This window comes from Hibiscus syriacus, unplaced genomic scaffold, assembly GCF_006381635.1.
Source record: "Hibiscus syriacus cultivar Baekdansim isolate YM2019G1 unplaced genomic scaffold, ASM638163v2 tig00111847_pilon, whole genome shotgun sequence".
In the NCBI taxonomy this organism is placed as follows: domain Eukaryota; kingdom Viridiplantae; phylum Streptophyta; class Magnoliopsida; order Malvales; family Malvaceae; genus Hibiscus; species Hibiscus syriacus.
This window is the reverse complement of record NW_024063200.1, coordinates 275,994-296,250: the sequence shown is the minus strand read 5'-3', so window position 1 is coordinate 296,250 and position 20,257 is coordinate 275,994. Positions and strand designations below refer to the sequence as shown.

General features: G+C 32.3%; 1 protein-coding gene across 1 annotated transcript; it reads left to right on the top strand.

Annotated features, from left to right (window-relative positions):
• Positions 1–18,798: 18,798 nt before the first annotated feature.
• LOC120172227 lies at positions 18,799–19,920 on the top strand. The gene is made up of 2 exons (XM_039179744.1): positions 18,799–19,459; positions 19,529–19,920. The coding sequence occupies exons 1-2, from the start codon at positions 19,170–19,172 to the stop codon at positions 19,629–19,631; spliced, it is 393 nt and encodes a 130-aa protein (XP_039035675.1). The 5' UTR covers positions 18,799–19,169; the 3' UTR covers positions 19,632–19,920.
• Positions 19,921–20,257: the final 337 nt, after the last annotated feature.

The window sequence follows — 20,257 nt, the reverse complement described above, 5'->3', positions numbered from 1 at the left end:
TCGATTAGAAACAATTGAAACTGGTACACTATGTAATCTAATGATCTCTCTGATGTACAATTCATTATACTTATCCATGGAGAAATCAGTTCTTACTGGAATAAAATGAGATGATTTAGTTAATCTATCCACTATTACCCAAATTGAATCTCTTTTGTTTGGAGTCAATGGAAACCCCATAACAAAATTCATCGCCACATTCTCCCACTTCCATTTAGGAATAGACATTGGTTGCAATAGTTCAGATGGAACATGATGCTCAATTTTGACTTACTGACAAGTCAGACACTTGGACACCAATTCCATAATACTGTTTTCATTCCTGGCCATCAATATCGAATCTTGAGATCTATATACATCTTGTTTCCACCCGGGTGCATCGTCAATGGATTACAATGAGCTTATGTTAATAGATCATTCTTCAACTCATCATTATCTGGAATCACTAATCTCTCTCAGTAATACAGATTCCCATCAACTTTAATTTCATAATCATTAAGCTCTTCATTATTTACTTGTTGTAACCTCTTTATACACTTTTTATCTTTGGTTTGCAATCCCTTAATTCTATCTAGCCATGTTGGCTTAAGGTTCAATTCCGCACATATTGCACCATCTCCTTCTAAACATAACCTGACATCTAAAGCTCGTAAGGCTACAAACGTCTTCCGACTTAAAGTTTCCGCTGGAAATCAATTACCGCATCATAATCTTTTAGAAATTCCACCTATCTTCTTGTCTTAAATTCAACTCTCTCTGTGTCATCAAATATTTCAAGCTCTTATGATCGGTATATAAATAACAATGTTCACCATATAAGTAGTGGTGCCAAATCTTAAGAGAAACACTACTGCAACCAACTCTAGATCGTGCGTTGGATAGTTCTTCTCATATGGTTTCAATTTTCTAGACGCATAAGTCAACAACTTACCCTCTTGCATCAGTACATATCCCAAGCCATTATGAGACGCGTCACTATAAACCGTTTAGTTCTTGCTAGACTCAGGTTGAACCAATAATAGAGCTTCTGTCAAAATCTTCTTCAACGTTTCAAAACTTTTCTTGACACTCAGGAGTCCAAGCAAATGCCACATCTTTCCTCATCAACCTAGTTAAAGGTAAAGTTATCATAGAAAAGTTCTTAACGAACCTTCGATAATAACCTGTAAGCCTTAGAAAACTTCAAACTTCAGATACATTCTTTGGAACTTCCCATTCTAGAATGGCTTTTATCTTCTAAGGATCAACCCAAATTCCTTCCACAGAAATCACATGTCCAAAGAATGTCACCTCATTCAACCAGAACTCACATTTAGATAGTTTGGCATATAATTTCTTATCTCTTAGAATCTGAAAAACAATCATCAGGTGTGCACTATGTTCTTCATTCATTTTTGAATACACTAATATATCATCGATGAAAACAACTACGAATTGATCCAGATAAGGTTGAAATATTCTATTCATTATGTCCATAAAGCAAGCCGGTGCATTCGTAACTCCAAAAGGCATAACAATGAACTCGTAATGACCGTACTTCATTCTAAATATCGTCTTTGGAATATCTTTCCCCTGAATCTTCAAATGGTGATATCCAGATCGCAAATCGATCTTAGAGAAAACTAAAGCTCCTTTCAACTGATCAAACAAATCATCAATTCTAGGGAGAAGATACTTATTCTTAATAATCACCTTGTTAAGCTGCCTATAGTCAATGCAGAGACGCCTCGATCCATCATTCTTTCTAACGAACAACACTGGAGCTCCCCAGGCCGATACACTTGGTCTAATGAATCCTTTATCCAACAATTCCTGTAACTGAATCTTTAACTCCTGCAACTCTTTTGGAAGCATTTTGTACGGTACCATTACAATGGGCGCGATTTCAGGCATTATCTCAATATGAAATTGCACTTCTCTATCTGGAGGCAAACTTGGCAACTCTGCAGGAAAGACATCGGGAAATTCTCTAACTATAGGAATTTCTTCTAACCCTTTCTCCTTGGTTCTAGTATCTAGCACATTAGCAACGAAACCCTGACATTCTTGTAGTAATAACTTCCTTGCTGACATCACTGATATAATGTTTGCCAATAGATTCCATCTTTCACTGAACACTATTACTTCAAATCCGTCTGAACTGATTAATGTTACCCTCTTCAGTCTACAATCAACATTTTCATGATAGAGATATAACCAGTCCATTCCCAGTATCACTTCGAATTCGTCAAAGGGTAATTCTATCATATTAGTAGGGAATTCAATTCCCTGAATCCGTATAGGACACTCTCAACACACTCTATTTACCTGAGTATTGTGCCCTAATGGATTTGTCACTATCACATCACTACTAGTAGCTTCTAATTGCATTCTCAATTTTCTCACCAATTCACTACTAATATATGAGTATGTAGAACCTGGATCAATCAATACCACAACACATTTATCATACAGTAAAAAAGTACCTGCAATTATCTCTAGATCATCACAATCTTCATTAGTTTTGATGTTATACACTCGAGCAGTGGAGCGTATTTCCTGTTGAGTAGAAGATTCTGACTGATTTTTTCCTCTACCTCTACCTTGTCCTCTCTGAGACATAGAAGCAGATCGCTCTGGTTGTACAGGCTCTCCGATCCTAAATGGATAATCTCACATGAAATGTCATGTTTCCTCACATGAGAAACAAGTTCCAGATTTTACTATGCATATATTGCTATGGCTTCTTCCACAAATCTAACATTGTCTGACTTGACCCTGGTGTTCTCTCCTATCACCAGACCCTATTAATTAAGTTTGTCTAGCTCTCATCTGATTTGATCCTCTAGCGGAGGATACCACCGACTCAGACCTCGCCTGAGATCGAAAACCAGAATTTCTACCTCTCTTAGGTGGTGCAGAACTTAGTGAAGCCTCAGTTCTTTTAGACGGTTAGGTTCTTTGCTCCCCAAACCGTTCATTCTGAGCTCTCTCTAGAGCTTTAGCATGATTTAATACCTCTTGAAATGAGGACAAGTTCAACACGATCAACATCTCCTTTAATATTGGGCGCAAGCCCTCAACAAACAACTCGCATGCGTCATTCTCTATTGGAACCAACTCAACCATAAAATGACTTAATTTGTTAAACTCGCACTCATATTCATACACAGTACGATTCATTTGCTTCAGGTTCAAGAATTTTTGCTTCATCTGCTTAATGAATTGATCTCCTATATACTTATGTTTGAACTCTTCTAAGAACAAGGACCATGCCACTTGGTAACTTGTCTTCCTCAATGTGACATTCGTCCACCAGATTCTTGCTTGCCCATGGAGCAAGGAGACCACTCCATCTAACTTCTCCATATCATAACAGTAGAGTCCATCTAACATGATCTTCATATAATTGAGCCAAATGTTCGTAACAACAGGACTTTCCTCGGCTTCACTTTTGAATTCAGGAGTTCCTAATCTATTTAACTCCTTTACTACATTTATTCTATAAGTAAAGGGAGCAGGAGGTTGGAAACGCTTCAGGATAGCATCCAACGTCCTGAAAAAAACCGTCTTGGTCTTGTACAAGCACTCCAGAAGGTGCCTGGCCTTCACCTTACCTGGCCAGAGCAGGTGAATTACTACTCTCGGCTGACCTATCATCTCCCGCTTCACTTTGGGAGCTATCATGTCCCAACATCTAATAAGATATGACCATATAATTCTATTAGCAAAACAACATAATTGTTACTCTTATCAGATCAAAAGTTCTCACTATTATGTTAGCATGTACACATTTAACGACACTCTAGACTTCGATTTATGCCTAAAATCGGTTAAACCATTGCTCTGATACCATTTAATGTAACACCCCAACCCGTATCCAACCCATATACGAATTTGAGGTGTCCATTGGTTATTCAAAACTTTTAAAACTTATAAAAATCATGAAAATTCAACTTTCATTAAAATAAAGTTAATAATTTACATAAGTACGATCAAAATATTACAAATCTGATCATAGCATAAGTAAATTACACTTTACTACATGCCAACACCTTTGATACAATAAAATACATACTATGAATTTACTTCTGATATGATCTTCGAGTGGAGGTATGTTGTTCTGCTAAACCTAGGTCTGATCCTCCTATTTTTCAGTACTTACGTGTAAAACGCTTACACGCTAATTCATACACTTAATGAGGCATAAAAATATAATAATGTATTTCCTATAAATATGAACATGCAATGTAATTATTCAAATAAAATCATAACTATCATATCATTATTCCATCATATCACATATGATTCATTGCAAACAATAATAACATAATATCATATAATATTGTAAACATTTTTTATATCTTTTATAGGCCCATGTTTATTACTAAGAACTTAAGGTATGAGAGTACATTGAGGTTGTGCACATCTGCTGTCACCACAGCTTGTATAAAGTTCCACTGAGTGGTATATGAAATTTGTCTCGAAGGACCTCATGTATATGTCCCCAAGGACCTATGTATATGTCCTGAAGAACCTATGTAACCCTCGACTCTTTTCATGCCAACTATACCTATAGCTCTCATATCACATAACATGGACATTATTATTATGCTTCATATATTCATGTACTCATGTCATTTCTCTTATAATCACATATGTCTTCTCTTCTATCACATATCACATGTATATATAACCATCAATCTCGTATCATATAACATATGTTATTTGAGCATGTTCACATGAATTATATAGCATGTATTAAATCTTATAAACATATCTATAACTTATGCATGTGTTTATAATGATCATAATATATGCATGTTCATAAGTATTGGACTATGAAAATTAACATAGGAAATAGACATATCACAAGTCTTATTTCCATTGAATTATACCTAGAGTATGCGCTCACCTTAGCCTCACTTGATCCCAATCACTTCAATGACTTAATTTCTCTTTCTTAATCGATCCTAACTTTTCGGCCATTCCAGAACTTGCTTGTGCTCGATATCTACACAATCATACATATTATATGCATATCAGCATTCCAATTATCATACTTCGATCCTTAATTTCTTAGACCAGAGAAATAATTAATTCTATTTTCCACTTGGAGTAGTATCGGTACCGATACTTCTATTTATGTAATCCTCATTTCAAAAATGGTACCGACCTTATGGTATCAATACCCTTGGTATTGATACTACCATCCCAGGTATCGATACTCCATGAATAACTTTATCAAATTCAGGCTTATGGTATCGATACTGTTCAACTAGTATCGATACCCCTATACCAAATATCACTCTTTTGCTCTTGAATTATTGGTACTAGATGAAGAAGTACCAATACTCATAGCCCAAATTTCACTTTTTAAACCCAAAAATTCACCCATATAAGTTCAAATCCTTCATGTCTTATTCTCTTTCATACTCTTAACTCAAGTACACATACTCAAACCAATTTCTATTCATCTAACACATCTTTATCTTCAAAATCTCCTCATATATCTTGAAATTAAGAATCCTACCAAATTTCCAACATGTTCTAATTTCAATTCTTACACTTCATACTTCTTAATTTAACTGTTGATAAGTTAAATTTAGTTTTAAATTCTACTTATCAATTCTTCTCCAAGATTTCATTTAAAGACTCCTTATCTTTAATCCCTCATAATTCCTTCATCTTATAGTTTTAAGATAACTTAAGCTTTTCTTAAGCTTAAGTATCATCTCAGGATCATAAACCAAACTTAAAATTCAACAAATAATCAACTCATAATCAAACTCACCTTTGCTATGATAGCTCATGGCTGAAGAAGAATAAGAAGAAGAAGAAGAGAGTTCTTTGGAGAAATCTTTCCTTTTCCCTTTTACATATCTCTATGTGTATATATTCTTACCATATCCCATTTTTAATTCATTTCTTGATCAAATGACCATTTTACCCTTCCATTCATCATTCTTTTCTATTTATTCCTATACAAAATTTTCTATATAAGTCACTGAAATGTTTAATTTATCTATTTTAGTCAATAAATTATGAAGTTTTACAATTTAGTCACTAACACGGTATTGAGGATGTTACACACATACACTTCTTTCATAAAATCATTTAAAAAACACTTTTAACATCCAGTTGATATAAAGTAAAACCATGATAACATGCAAATGCTATTAGCTTTCTAATTGCCTCTATCATAGCTACAGGAGAATAAGTTTCATCAAAATATATTTCTTCTTCTTGAGTATACCCTTGAGCAACAAGTCTGGCCTTGTTTCTCACTATGTTACCACTTTCATATAATTTATTCCTAAATACTCATTTAGTACCTATAGTAAATTTGTCAGTAGGTCATTCAACTAATATACATACTTGACTCATCTCAAATTGATATAACTCATCTTGCATAGCCAATATCTAAAATTCATCTTTTAATGTTTCATTCATATTCTTAGACTCTATGTATGAGATAAATGCAACAAAATTATAAATATTTCTAAGAGGGGATCTAATAGTTACCCCTTTGGATGGATCGCCCAAAATCTCACCATCATTGACATAGTTATACTCCCTTGGGCATGATACTTCCCTTTCCACTAGAATTGGCTCCTAAAGAGCATCTTATGTTTGTTCCTTCATATCCTCTTTAGATGATGGTTTACCAACTTCATTTGATGTCATAATACTTACATGATCTTCCACAGAAGAATCATTCCTTGGAATGGGTTATCATCAAAAATAACATGAATAAACTCTTCTGCCACTATAGTTCTTTTGTTAAAGACTCGAAAAGCTTTAGAATTCATGGAATATCCAAGGAATATTCCTTCATCACTTTTTACATCAAATTTGTCAAGATTTTCTTTTCCAATATTTAAAACAAAACACTTACATCCAAAAGGGTGAAAATAGCTAATGTTATACTTTTTATTTTTAAAAAGTTCGTATGAAGTTTTCTTTAAAATTGGCCTAATCATTACTCTATTTATAATATAGCAAGCGGTGTATGTGGCTTCCGCCTAAAATTGTTTTGGCAAATTATTTTCAAAAAACATAGTTCTAGCCATTTTGTCTAAAGTTCTATTTTCCCTCTTAACAACTTAATTTTGTTTAGGGTTCTAAGGGTTGAAAAATTATGGATAATACCACAAGAGTTGAAAATATCATCAAAACCAAGATTTTGAAATTCATTTCCATGGTTACTCCTTACACTAGAAATTTAGTAACCTTTTTCATTTTGGTTTATTTTAGAAAATGTGATGAATTTATCTAAAGCTTCATCCTTAATACTTAAAAAGAGAACCCATGTGAATCTAGAGTAATCATCAACATGCATAAAAGCATATTATTTTTCACCCAAGCTAGTAGTCCGAATAGGCCTAAATAAGTCCATGTGAATCAATTACAATACTCTACAAAAGGAAACATCATTAATGAATTTAAAGGAAACTCTTTTATGCTTACCCTTTACACATGCATCACAAATTTTGTCTAAATCAAATTTTAGCTTTGGTAAACCTCTTACTAAATCACCTTTAACAAGTTTATCTAATATGTTCATGCTAGCATGTCCAAGTTTTCTATGCCATAACCATCAACCATTTTCATCTTTAGCTACTAGGCATACATTTGAGGAAACAATATCATCTAAATGCACCATGTAAATATTTCCTATTTTATGTCCAACAAGTATAATCATGTTTGATACAATGTCAATTACTTTACAATCATTAGACTCAAAAATGGTATTAAATCCTTTATCACATAATTGGCTTATACTAAGTAGATTATGCTTCAAACCATTGACATATAACACATTTTCAATTACAATAGAAGAATTGTTAGCAATTAAACCGATTCCTTCTATGCGGCCTTTAAAGATGTCACAAAGAGTCATTACTCGTTCACTTTTAGGTTTGAGCTCTTTTAAATGGTTCTTATCACTAATCATACATCATGAGCATCCACTATCAAGGTACCTTGAATTTACACTTACGTTTTGGGCCTTGTAGCAATGCTCCTCCACCTAAAAACATAGATTAATTTTTTATTTTTGGTACCCAAATTCTTTTAGGTCCATAGGCATTAGTTGTCCAAATCATTCCTGATGACGAAAATACAAATTTTGAAAACTTTATGCTTAATTTTGAAATAAGTTAAAAGTTCACGGACTTAATTGAAATATTTTGTGAAGGATGGTTTAGTAAAGATTGAAAGATAGAAGGGTAAAATGGTCATTTGACAAGAAAGATTTTTATATTTCTTTTAGGGGTTATATAGCACGTGGGAAAGGAGAGAAATTCTCCAGATTATTCTTCAATTTCTTCTTCCTCTCCTCTACCGTGGGTTCTTGCATAAGGTAAGTTGGTCTCTAGTTAAGATTTTTATTCGTTTTAAAGTTGGTTGGGATAGTAAGAAAGGTTAAGTAAAGCTTAAGGTAGCTTAAAACTCTAAGATAATTAAGTTAGAAATGATTAAAAATGACATGATTATAAGTGAAATCTTGGAATATAGTTCATAACTAAAATTGGAAGTTAAATTTGACTTGTCATCAATCTAATTAAGACGTATGAAGTGTTAGAATTGGAATTCGAACATGTTGCAAAGTTGGTGTAATTCTTGAATTACATATGGAGGATAGGATTTTGAGGTTAAAGAGGTGATTAATAAATAGAAATGAGTTTGAATATGAGTAGATGAGTTATGAATATGGGAAGGGATGAAATATGAAGTGTTTGAGCTAAAATGAAGTAATTTACGTGCTTAAAATATGAATTCTGGGCTAGTGTGTATCGGTACACATTCAACAGGTACCGATACACTAAGACTAATTTTTGAAGAACAACACAGGGTGTATCGATACATTCAGGGGTGTATCGATACATTCGGGGGTGTACCGATACCTGTGTATCGATACACTCAGGCATGTATTGATACTTGTGAATTTCAAACTCGATTTGGGTATCGATACACCTTAGTGTACCGAGACCCCCTAAATGAAAAAAGTGAATTTTGGTTCATTAAATTAGCTTAAGTTATCAGTATCGAATTATAAGGTTTAGGCCTCTGATAATTGGCCTAAAATTTATATTTATGTAGATATTGAGCCTAAAGCAGTTCTGAAACATTTGGGAAGTAAGATCGATCGAGGGAAATACAAAGAGATCTAAGTGAGTGCATATTAGTTAATATATTACGATGAATGAAAATAAGTCTTGTGACAAGTCTATTTCCTATATTAGCATACATATAAGCATAATAATGATATGAGCATATTTGTGATATATTATTGTATATGTTGTATGATCGGTGTGAATGTATGTTATTGTTATGTGATTAAGATATCGATTATGTGATAATGAATTGTATGGATATATGAAAAGTGAAGTAAGCTAAATAATGTGAATATATGTATACGAAATAAGCCATGTGGTTATGATCTATCTGAGAATAAGTGATATGATTACAATATCGCAAGAGATAAGCCATATGATATGAGTGATATGATAAGAAACTATAAGAATATATGTATATGTGATATGGCTATGTGAATATATGGTAAACATAATAATGATGCCCATATTACGTGTCATGAGAGCTAGAGGTATAGTAGGCATGCCAAGAGTCGAGGGTTCTACATGGTCATTCGGGACATATATGTAATTCTGTGGAACATATATGTGGTACTTCGGTACACTTATTTGGTCCATTGTATTATGTATAAGGTTCTTAAGGAGTGATCCTTCGGGACATAGTGGTCATTCGGGACAAATATTCAGTGCCCCTAGTGGGAATTTATTTGAGCTGTGGTGACAGTATCAGTGCACACGTATCTTTAGTTCTCCAAAGTGTACATGGGCCAATAAAGAGAATATAAATAAACTTAATATAATTGTTATATGTGGTTAAGCATTTGGATATGAGTGTATGAGTTTCATTTATTGTATATGTTATAGTTTCTATGTGAAATATGTTGGTATGATATATTTGAATGTAAGAGAATATAATATACTTATATGATAGGTTATAAGTAATTACATGAGAAATCTATTGAACTCTATACATATATACATAGGTAATGAACTGGTGGACTATATGATTAATGAGAATTGAGATAAAGAATATAGTATATTAACTATGAAATATGTATTTAAATAAGTATAAGAGTATATTAGATAAGTTGTGTAGGAAGGTGTAGGCGTTTAAATAGAACTGTGAACTAACCTTGTTAAATTATTAAGTGATATGAAATTTAGTATAAGAATCTAAGAAATCGTATGAGAATATCAGGGGAATCAAATAACAATAAGTTATGCAAATATATGTTTATGTAATAAAAATTAGGTGATGAATGAATTAAGAGAATATAAGAAATTAGTATACCAGAATATGATATAGAATATGTAAAGAGAATTTATGGGTTAAATGTTAAATAGAAACATATGGAAATAAGAGATAAGATATGTGAAATTGTGATCAAAATTACATGATTAGGAAGTATGTAAGTAAACGACTTAAATGAGGATAGTAGAATGTGATATAAGTTAAGTTGTGTAAATTAAATGATTATAAGAATATGAAATAGTAAAACTCATATATGATATTATGATATTTGTGTATGTACACATGTATTTATTTTATGAAGAGGACATGAGGTTGTATGTTATAATAGCATTAATTATCATGCATTGTTAAAAGTTATAGTTTATATTATATATTTTATATGCCTCACTAAGTCATAGACTTAGCGTGTGAGTGTTTCACACGTAGGTTCCGGAAAGCGAGAAGAGAAGAAAATAGGAGCAAGACAGGTCATATTCTCCTTTTCACAAATCAGATCAGAATTGTAGTTGAATATATGTATTTGGTTATATAGAGTGTAGTTGGCATGTAGTCTAAAGATTTAAATAGTATAAGCTCTGATATGTTTTGTAAAACCAATTGATTTCAAATAAATGAAAAGTAATCATTTTCTTGAATTAGGAATCTACAATTTTAATTTTAGTCATTTTGAAAAGAAAAAAGTTTGAAAAAGTCAATGTGACACATCAGACTCGGATCTAGGTCAGATACGGGTTGGGGGAGTTATATTAGTTCTCAATAATTTAGTCCCCTTAGGTATCCATTTTTCTAGGATATCTTTTTCCTTAGTAGCAATGAGCCCTTTGAGAACCCATATGCTCTTAACAATTTTCCCATTTGAGGTTCTTTATGGACCTCTATATTTGTATTGTCTAAAGCTATTTTAACATAGTTGGATTTTAAAGTTTAACCTTTTTAAAATTGGTTTGATCTAACTTTATTAAAAAAAGATTTGAGATCATCAAGCTCCTTTTGATGATCATCATGAACTTTAGAAAGTTAGTTATACAAATCTTGATTTTTCTTTTCAAACTCATCAAGTTTAACTTGCATGTCTTTCATCTTACTTTCAAGTTCATTATTGGTCTTAGATAAGAGATATTTTTCATTTTTTGAAATATTTTTCTTATTATTTGAAAGTATGATATCAAATTCTAAGGCTAATTCATCATAGGCCTCTTATAGTTCATAAATGAGCTAAAGGTTACCTTAGTTTCTCCCTCGATGACCATAAGACATAAGTTGACTACTTCTTGTTCTTTTTCATCAGAGCATTCTTCGTCACTCCATGTAGCTACATGTGCCTTCTTGGTTGACCCCTTCTTCTTTAATTAAGGATATTCAAACTTGATATGTCTCAGATTCTTGCACTAATAGCAAATGACGGGGACATTCTCCTTATATTCATTATTAAAGTTCTCATTTCTTTGATATATTCTTCCTTTGTAAGACTTCATGAATCTTCTAAATCTTTTGGCAAACATTATATTCGATTCATCTTTTTCCTCAATAGAATCACTCTCTTCCTTGGTGGACTTGAGAGCAATCCCAACTTTCTTCTTCTCTTCTTCTTCTTTCTTCTTTTAAAGTCTCACCTCGTGAGTGAGTACTAATCCGATGTGTAATACCCAAAATTTTGGTTAGTGAACAAAATGTAATTTTTTAAAGTTAAGTGGCCAAAGTATAAACTTTGGATAGTTTACTCTTGAGAGTGGGGTTTTATTGAAATCAGATTCTTGATCTGGAAATTGTGTTAAAAGCTATAAAGTGATAAAGTCCGGTAAAAATTCAGAAAATCAGATCGAATAGAAATTTTGGGAAAATTTGAAGGATGATAAATTAAGATTAGAAATATTATTTCCATATTTTAAAATGATGGAAAATAATATGGAACATTGGATTTGAGAATTTATTTTCATGTTCAATTTGGACCTTTAGATGAAAAAAGGCAAGATTGAAATTATTGGAAAATGACACGGGCAAAGTTGTAAAGGGCAAAATATTTTGTCCATATTTGACCTTGGAAGATGATAAGATTTATACGTCTCGGTATTATTGTAAATATCAAGTTTCATTAATGGAAAAATGGACATTTCTCATTAAATGAATATTTTATTCATTTAAGCTTAATATAAGTTAAATTAACATGAAATTCATTAGAAATTTCATGAAAACTTAGCCATTTTCAGCTCCCATGGCCGTGTACTCTACTTGTAGGTGAGAGAAACTTTCTTTTTCAATTTTTAGCAATTTTCTTTGGATTTTGGATCATGCCATGAAATAGAAAATTGTTTTATTCGAAAAACGCTATCATTTGGTACCATTATTGCTTACTAATTTGGTTTGTGTTCAAAGATCCCAAATTCTAGGGTTAATGTTCACATTAGGTTTTATGGAATTGATGAAGGGTTTTGATGTTTTTGAGGTTGTAGAATCATTTCCAAGTTTATTTGATGATTAAAACATGTTCAATCCTCCTAGAAATGCTTCCTTAAGTTTTGACCTAATCCTAATCCTGTGAGAAAGATTTGTTTTGATGAAATTAAGTTAGGGTTTTGATTGTAGAGATATTATAAGGTTGAATCGAAGTTGATTTCATGCTTCAATCGAACCAAAATCGAGTAAAATCATGAAAAACCTAATCTTGAACATACAAAGCATTCGATCTTGACTATAGAGGATGATAAAAATTATGGAAAATTAGGCAGGGGCTGGAAATGATGTAGGAAGTATTCTATAAGACTTAGAAAAAATTAGGGACTATTATGTAATTTTTATGAAAGTTGGGGGACCTAATCCATAATTTTGGAAAAGTTGTGGGCTATTGTGTAATTGTTCAATAGTTGATGTAATATGCTGGAAATTAATGTTTGAGTGTTGAAATTAAAGTTAGGATGTGAAATTGGATTATTTTGGAAAGCTTGTAAAAGTTGAGGTTTAAATCACAAATATGGAAAGGTTGGGAGCTTAAGTGAAAATATTTTGTGAAGTTGGGATAAAAAGGAACTTGAGTGTTCAATTAGAAGTATTAAGGTCAACATTTATGTTGTGACATGGAAATTATATCGAATAAGCATCGGAAAATTGTTAGGAATTTATTTTCCAAAGTATTCCTATGTTAGTAAGATTCTAACATTTGGTTTGAATTTGCATATGTTTGGTAATGATACTTATTTAGTTTGTGTGCTTGAAATCAAGATCAAGCAATATCAAAAGCTAAGAAAAAGCTTAAGGATGAAATGTGAAATCCTAAGGAAAGTTTGCAAGCTAAGGACACCATGTGAGTACAAATTTAATTTGTACTTATGTTATAGAACAAAATATTGGCTTGCGATGAGTAAGTGACGAAGTTACTATAGTAAGGAGTGACTCCTAAAATTTTATGTGATTTTTAATGCATGCATATATGTGCATTTGGTGAGCTAATATAATTATTGAACAAGTTGAAAATGCAAATTGGTTAAACCTACTTAGAAGTTTATGTTCTGGATAGTAAGTTTAGAAAATCACCAAAAATTCTATAAAATGATTAGAGGATGATTTTTATACCGTTGGATTCTTATATCAGTCTATTTTTGTTTAGAACAAACAGAAATTGATTTCGAGGTGTATACAAAAAGATATGAATTTTTAACCGAGGATAGGTCAAAAAAGGGGCAACAGATTTTGTTCAAAACAGATTCTTTCGGTCAACTTTAAAAATTTACCATAAATTTTACAAATTGAATTATAAAGAGTGTCTTATATGGATAGATTTTTATTTGAGTCTAGTTTCCATTGGTATAAACGAAATATTTTTTTAGTGTGTAGATTAATACAGAATAATATTTCTTTGAGTGTAAGTCTACGTTATTTATATTAACATTATATTTATGTCATTTATCATATATTTGACATATTCTAAATATGTCAAAGGTTGAATATAAAATGCATTGATCACTATTTATTATATATGATATTTATCATGAATATATATGATGTTTATTTGTTATTTCGGATATGAACTGCCCAAGGTTAAAATATATTAATATATATATTGCCATGGAATGAATAAAAATAGACTATATGCCCAAGTAAGTCATTGAGGGACATGGTATAGTTGACATGCCATAAAGTCCAGCAGCAAGCTGCATATTTGGGATTGCACTAAAGTATAACTAGTTCATATGGTGGGAACAACCTTATTTTTCATACTCAAGTTAGCACTTAGGTGCATATATTTGACTCATGTACCCAGGGTCCTCATGGTTTAAATTGGGCTATGGTTTATTGGTTAATAAATGATAAACATGCAAATAAGCTTACGCTCTTATGAGATAAATGTCAAGTATATTTGTAAGAAACTTTATATCCAGTTATTTCATGTTAAATTATAGTAACATGGTTGGAATGCAGGTAAAGTGATCACATTGCATTGAATATTATTACTTATTTATATTTATATGTTGCATTGCTTTGAATATTTATATGATTGCCTCACTAAGTGTATACTTAGCGTGTGATGGTTTTCACGCGTAGGAAAAAGGGAAGAAAATGAGTAAGGAGATGAGCTTGGCATCAATCACCAAGGAAATATTTATAGGTAACAATGATGGCATCCTACTGTGTTCTAAAAGTTCTAGATGGCATGTATATGAGAATGAAATGTTTGTAATTTCTTAATATAGTTAGTATTAAATATAATTAATAGTATGAATAAATATTATGATGTTAAACTATACTTAGCAAAAATTAATTTGGGTTTTAAATCAAATGTGTTAGACAATCTTATTTTTCTTATGAAAATAGAACAGAACTAACTATCTATCACTGCTTGAATCTGGTTTTGAATTGGTAACCAAAATATTAATATTATAATTTTTCTCTGAATAATTATTTTATAATAATTGTTCAAGTTATGAAACTAGAGATGTTTAAATGAAACAAAATTTTATTCAGCTCAATTAAAGAAATGTTTTGTGACATCTATAATTCGTATTGGTTCGCGTATATGAGTTATGGATGTTACACGATGAGCTCATCAAGGGTGTACAACTCGAAATCTTTGACTTCTTCGATAGTGGTTGCCTTGCCTTTCCAAGATGAAGGCAATGAGGCAAGCATCTTTCTTACAACTTCTTCATTGGGATAGACCTTCTCAAAGTTCCTCAAATCATTGATGATGGTGGTAAAATGATCTGACATGGTTTTGATGTCTTCATCAGTCTTTATTTTGAAATTCTCATAATTGAGTGTGGGAATTCGAATATTCGATTTCTTTACTTGAGTTGTACCCTCATTGTGACTTCAAGATTATCCCAAATATCTTTTTCATTTGAGCAAGAAGACACCCTACTATATTCATTGGGGACTAATGCACAAAAAATGATGTGCATGTCCATTGCATTAAGTTGAACAAGTCTTCGGTCTTCATTGGTCCATTCTGACTTGACCTTCAATACAAACTCTCCTTGCTTCTTGTAAATAATTTTTGATGTCTTCTTGGTCTTTTTTTGAAATTCTCATAATTAGTGTGGGAATTCGAATATTCGATTTCTTACTTGAGTTTGTACCCTCATTGTGACTTCAAGATTATCCCAAATATCTTTTTCATTTGAGCAAGAAGACACCATACTATATTCATTAGGGACTAATGCACAAAAATGATGTACATGTCCATTGCATTAAGTTGAACAAGTCTTCGGTCTTCATCGGTCCATTCTGACTTGACCTTCAATACACAAGCTCTCCTTGCTTCTTGTAAATAATTGATGCTCCTTTGATAATGACATCCCCACACCAAATAATCAGTGGATTGAATGAATAACATCATTTTATTCTTCCATAAGATAATTTGCACCATTAAAAACAAAGGCTTTGATATGGATTGAGACTCATCGAAATTTTGAAAGCAGATGCAGTGGTCATTGAAGAGTTCAAGGATCAAAAAGGATGTTAAGTCTTCCAATGAGATTATCTCTAATACAAGTTGAGTCAATCGAACTAATGAAAAGGCCAAGAGGGGGTTAACTGACAATTAAAAGAATGATGGAAGCGTTTTTGCAAAAGAATGGAAATTTCGACACAAGCAATTTAGAGTGGTTCAACTCTTCAATGAAGCCTACATCCACTACCTTAGCTTCCCACTAAGGATTTCAAAAAATTCACTAATTTGTTCAAACTTTTTAAGACAAGGTGTAAACTTACAACACACATATACTTATACCTAAAGTCTCAATTGTACAACCGTTCCTAAGAGAAAACAAATAGAAAAATTTGAAAAACCCTTACAAGGTATGGTTTGCACAATTCAGGACAACTAGAACACTTAAAGAATGAAACAAAGAAGTACAGAAGTGTTCATGAAAGTAAAAAGAATGTTTAAGAATATTAACTTAAATTTTTAACTTTTTGTGATTGCTTTGGCTTTCTCTATGATCTCTTGTCTTCACATATGACTTGGAATCTTTTTTATACTCTTTCATTGAATTCTAGTTGTTTGGGTTGTTTTTGGAGTTAATAGAGCCGTTGGGATGGAATTTCTAGCAAGAAATGCTGCCCAAACACCTTGAGTAACGTACTGGGCTTGGAGTATTAGTAATATCGCATTAAATACAAAATCTATTTGTTGGTGAGAGGAGAATATCAGTACTCCAACATGAGTATCGATCTTGAGTAGTATCGGTACGAAATTGGCAACTGGAATTTGTATTTGCCAAACCACAAAGAGAGTATCGGTACCGGTATCAATATTGTTCTTACAATATTTAAATTATTACTTTTGTTTGTTTTAGTATTGAAACTTTATTTTTTTTCAAAATATACCTAACGTTTTGTTTAGGTTTTATTTTGGTATTGTGTCATTAAAAACTTCAGCGATGTTGATGTGTCATCATAATATAAGGCTACGTCATCATTGAAAAAATTAAAAAAAATCACGTCGGTAGTTCCATTAATTTTTTAACGGAAGGATATCAAGTTGAAATCTAAACTAAATGTTAGATATGATTTAAAAAAAAAAATTTAGGTATGGAGACAGATAATAGTACTAATTTAGGTACTAAACGTATAGTTTATCCTAAAAAATAATACATATTCGATATAATATTTTTTTTTGTATAACTATCACTATCCAACATTAAACGATTCATTCAAATCTAGTCTTATAAAAACCATTATGCACAAACTAAATTACTTAAGTAGTTAAAACAATGATTGTTATTCTTAGAGGTCTCAGGTTCGAGCAACAGTAACTACAATAAGGGTGATTGAGCATTCATTATCAAATGGTTGAGAGTATTTAGAACAATTACTGCTTTATAATAATCTTACCTTAATTAAAAAAATTTATAATCTTTTACAATTTAATTTGTTCCATCTATAACGTTAGATTGTGTTATAATTTAAGTTTATAAACGTACAAGTCTGTATAGATAAGATAAACATGGATTTCATTTAAATAGTTTAGTCGAGTCAATTATTAATTAATTATAATGAAATAAAAGTTAAATTCGTTGTCATCAAGTGGCATTTGTCCTCTGCTTTTGACATTTCCTGTTTTAAGCATGAATATTATATGTTGTTCCCTTGCTAATCAGGTTAACTTGGCAGCCACTTTTGAAATGAAGGGGGAAATAACCTATAAACAAAAGGTAAACGAATTCTTTTGGGTTCCTACATTAGTTTCTTTTATCAATTAACCCTTAATTTCATAAAAACAAGGTATAGAGACTAAATTTTAAGTTTTCAAATAGTATAGGGACCTTTACATATTTTTTTATTCAACATGTGTTTTTTCAGGGTAAAGTACATCATAGAGCACTAAACTATATTAAATAATCTTTGTGGTCATTAAACTTTTAAATATTATAAAATAATCATTTAACTTATAAAATTATACAAAGGATGCCTACAACATTAAGAATAGTTAATAATTCCGATGAGTTTATGACTATTTTGTAATAGTTTAATAATGTTAATGACAATAATTTGATAAATTAGTGATTATTCATAACCGTTTAAAGATTTTGATAATCACTCTATAACATATGAAATTTTATTGAAAAAATCATTTGTTATAATTTCTTTATTTTTATAATTTATCCTTTTAAAAAAATATAGTCAAAATCGGCGGTAATGTCTCGGTGTCTCAGATAACAATATATTGAACTGAAACTATGGGCATCACGTTCAAGCTTAGCCGAATCTCCTCTGAACGTTTAGGTACGATTCATATATATATATATACATATGCTGATTCCATTGAAATATTTAGCTTATAAGGGATTATATGTTGAACTGACAGGAAAAATGGAAAGTTTCAATCTCGGATGGTTAGTTTTGGTGGCAATTTTGGTGACTTCAACTCTACCACTTTCACAAGCCTTGGGGAGGGTAAAGACTGGTGTTTTTCTATCCCTTTAAATCGACCTCCAACCGTGATCGGTGTCGAATAAATTCTATTTCGAAGTCGATTTCCGAGAGGTCATACTGCCTGAAAGTTTCAATGCCGAACTTGTTGACGAGGCTGGGAATCCAGTTCCACTCTATGACACTTATCTGCACCATTGGCTTGTCGTGAGGTTCTTTGTACGTCAAGGTTTGGGAACTCGCAACGTTTCGAGATTCAATAGTTCGGATTACATCTCGGGGAGAAACAGTGGGATATGTAACGATGGAGCACTCGATCAGTTCTCGGTCTCGGTTCCGAGACTGTAAGAACTTCGACTCGTATTCCTGACCCTTACGAAGAGAAATCGATAATCCTGCTGATATTCCTTCCGGTTTTGACGAGACGTGGGCAATTACGTTCATGCAATCGATACGAGGGCACAGAAGATACGATGGGATGCACCGAATGCCAGTGTGATCTTTACAATGTTATGAGGGATGAAATCGGACAACCTTTGAGTCCAAACTACAAAGGGGGCTTGTTATGTTGCTATTATGGCACACGACGTAGGAGGAAAGAAGGGTTTAATGGCATCAAAAGAACCCTTTACCTTCGATACACCGTCAAGTGGATCGACATGGATAGCTCAATCATGCCCGTTAAAGTTTACATATTAGATGTGCAGATATGTGGAAGAGGCCCAGAAATTCTACAGGGACTAATGCAGAGCACGATTGCAGGGTATAGTTCAACTTGCTCATTTGCTGCAATTGTTTTCTTTCTCGGAATTAATCAGTATCTAGGATGCAGGTTGAATACGGCATTGAATCGTGTTGAGCCACGGGATCGACGAGAAATGTATGCATCGACAACAAAAGGATTAGTCTCGACATGCCATTCGGCGGCTATGTGATATATGGTGTTGCACACCACATGCTGCAGGCTCCGGTTCTTCTCTCTATAGGAAGGCATGAAATGCGATTATGTACATGTACGTATATGTGATGTTTTCTTTGGATGTCGAGATGAACCTGTTTTGCATGGGGTGGCCGAGTTTTATGCTCCTCGATACCGAAATACGGTAAGGGAATGAACCCGGAAACGAATCCGGGTATGTTGTGGGAATGTCAACACTGCTTTGGTTGCCGAAAAAATACTTATGGGGCTATTCTACCTTTTGGTTGCCGATAAATTTCCCTAGTTTTGCCGGAGAAGATGACACTGCTGTGGTTTCAGATATGAAGTGCAGTGTGTATGTACTAAGAGTGATTGATTTAGGTGTAATAGTTATATAGATGGCTTTATTTGGTTGTCTTCTAGTTGTTTGTTCCTATCATTATCAAATAAAAATAAAGGTTTTTTTCCCTAAAAAATATGTGCAGTACATGTTGGATACACATGTAATTCAAATCTTGTAACACCCTTGATCTGATCTGAGAATTTTTTTTACAATTATCATGATATCTTTAAAACATGCAGGCTTAGCATTGAAAATACCATAAACATAGCAAGCTAATCAAGAAATTAAATCAACTTTAG

Bases quoted from the DNA above. Each gene is read 5' to 3' on its own strand.
- LOC120172227 (XM_039179744.1), top strand. From the start codon at position 19,170: ATGGGATGCACCGAATGCCAGTGTGATCTTTACAATGTTATGAGGGAT. The intron at 19,460-19,528 runs GTATAGTTCAAC...TCTAGGATGCAG, and splicing joins ATGCAGAGCACGATTGCAGG to GTTGAATACGGCATTGAATC.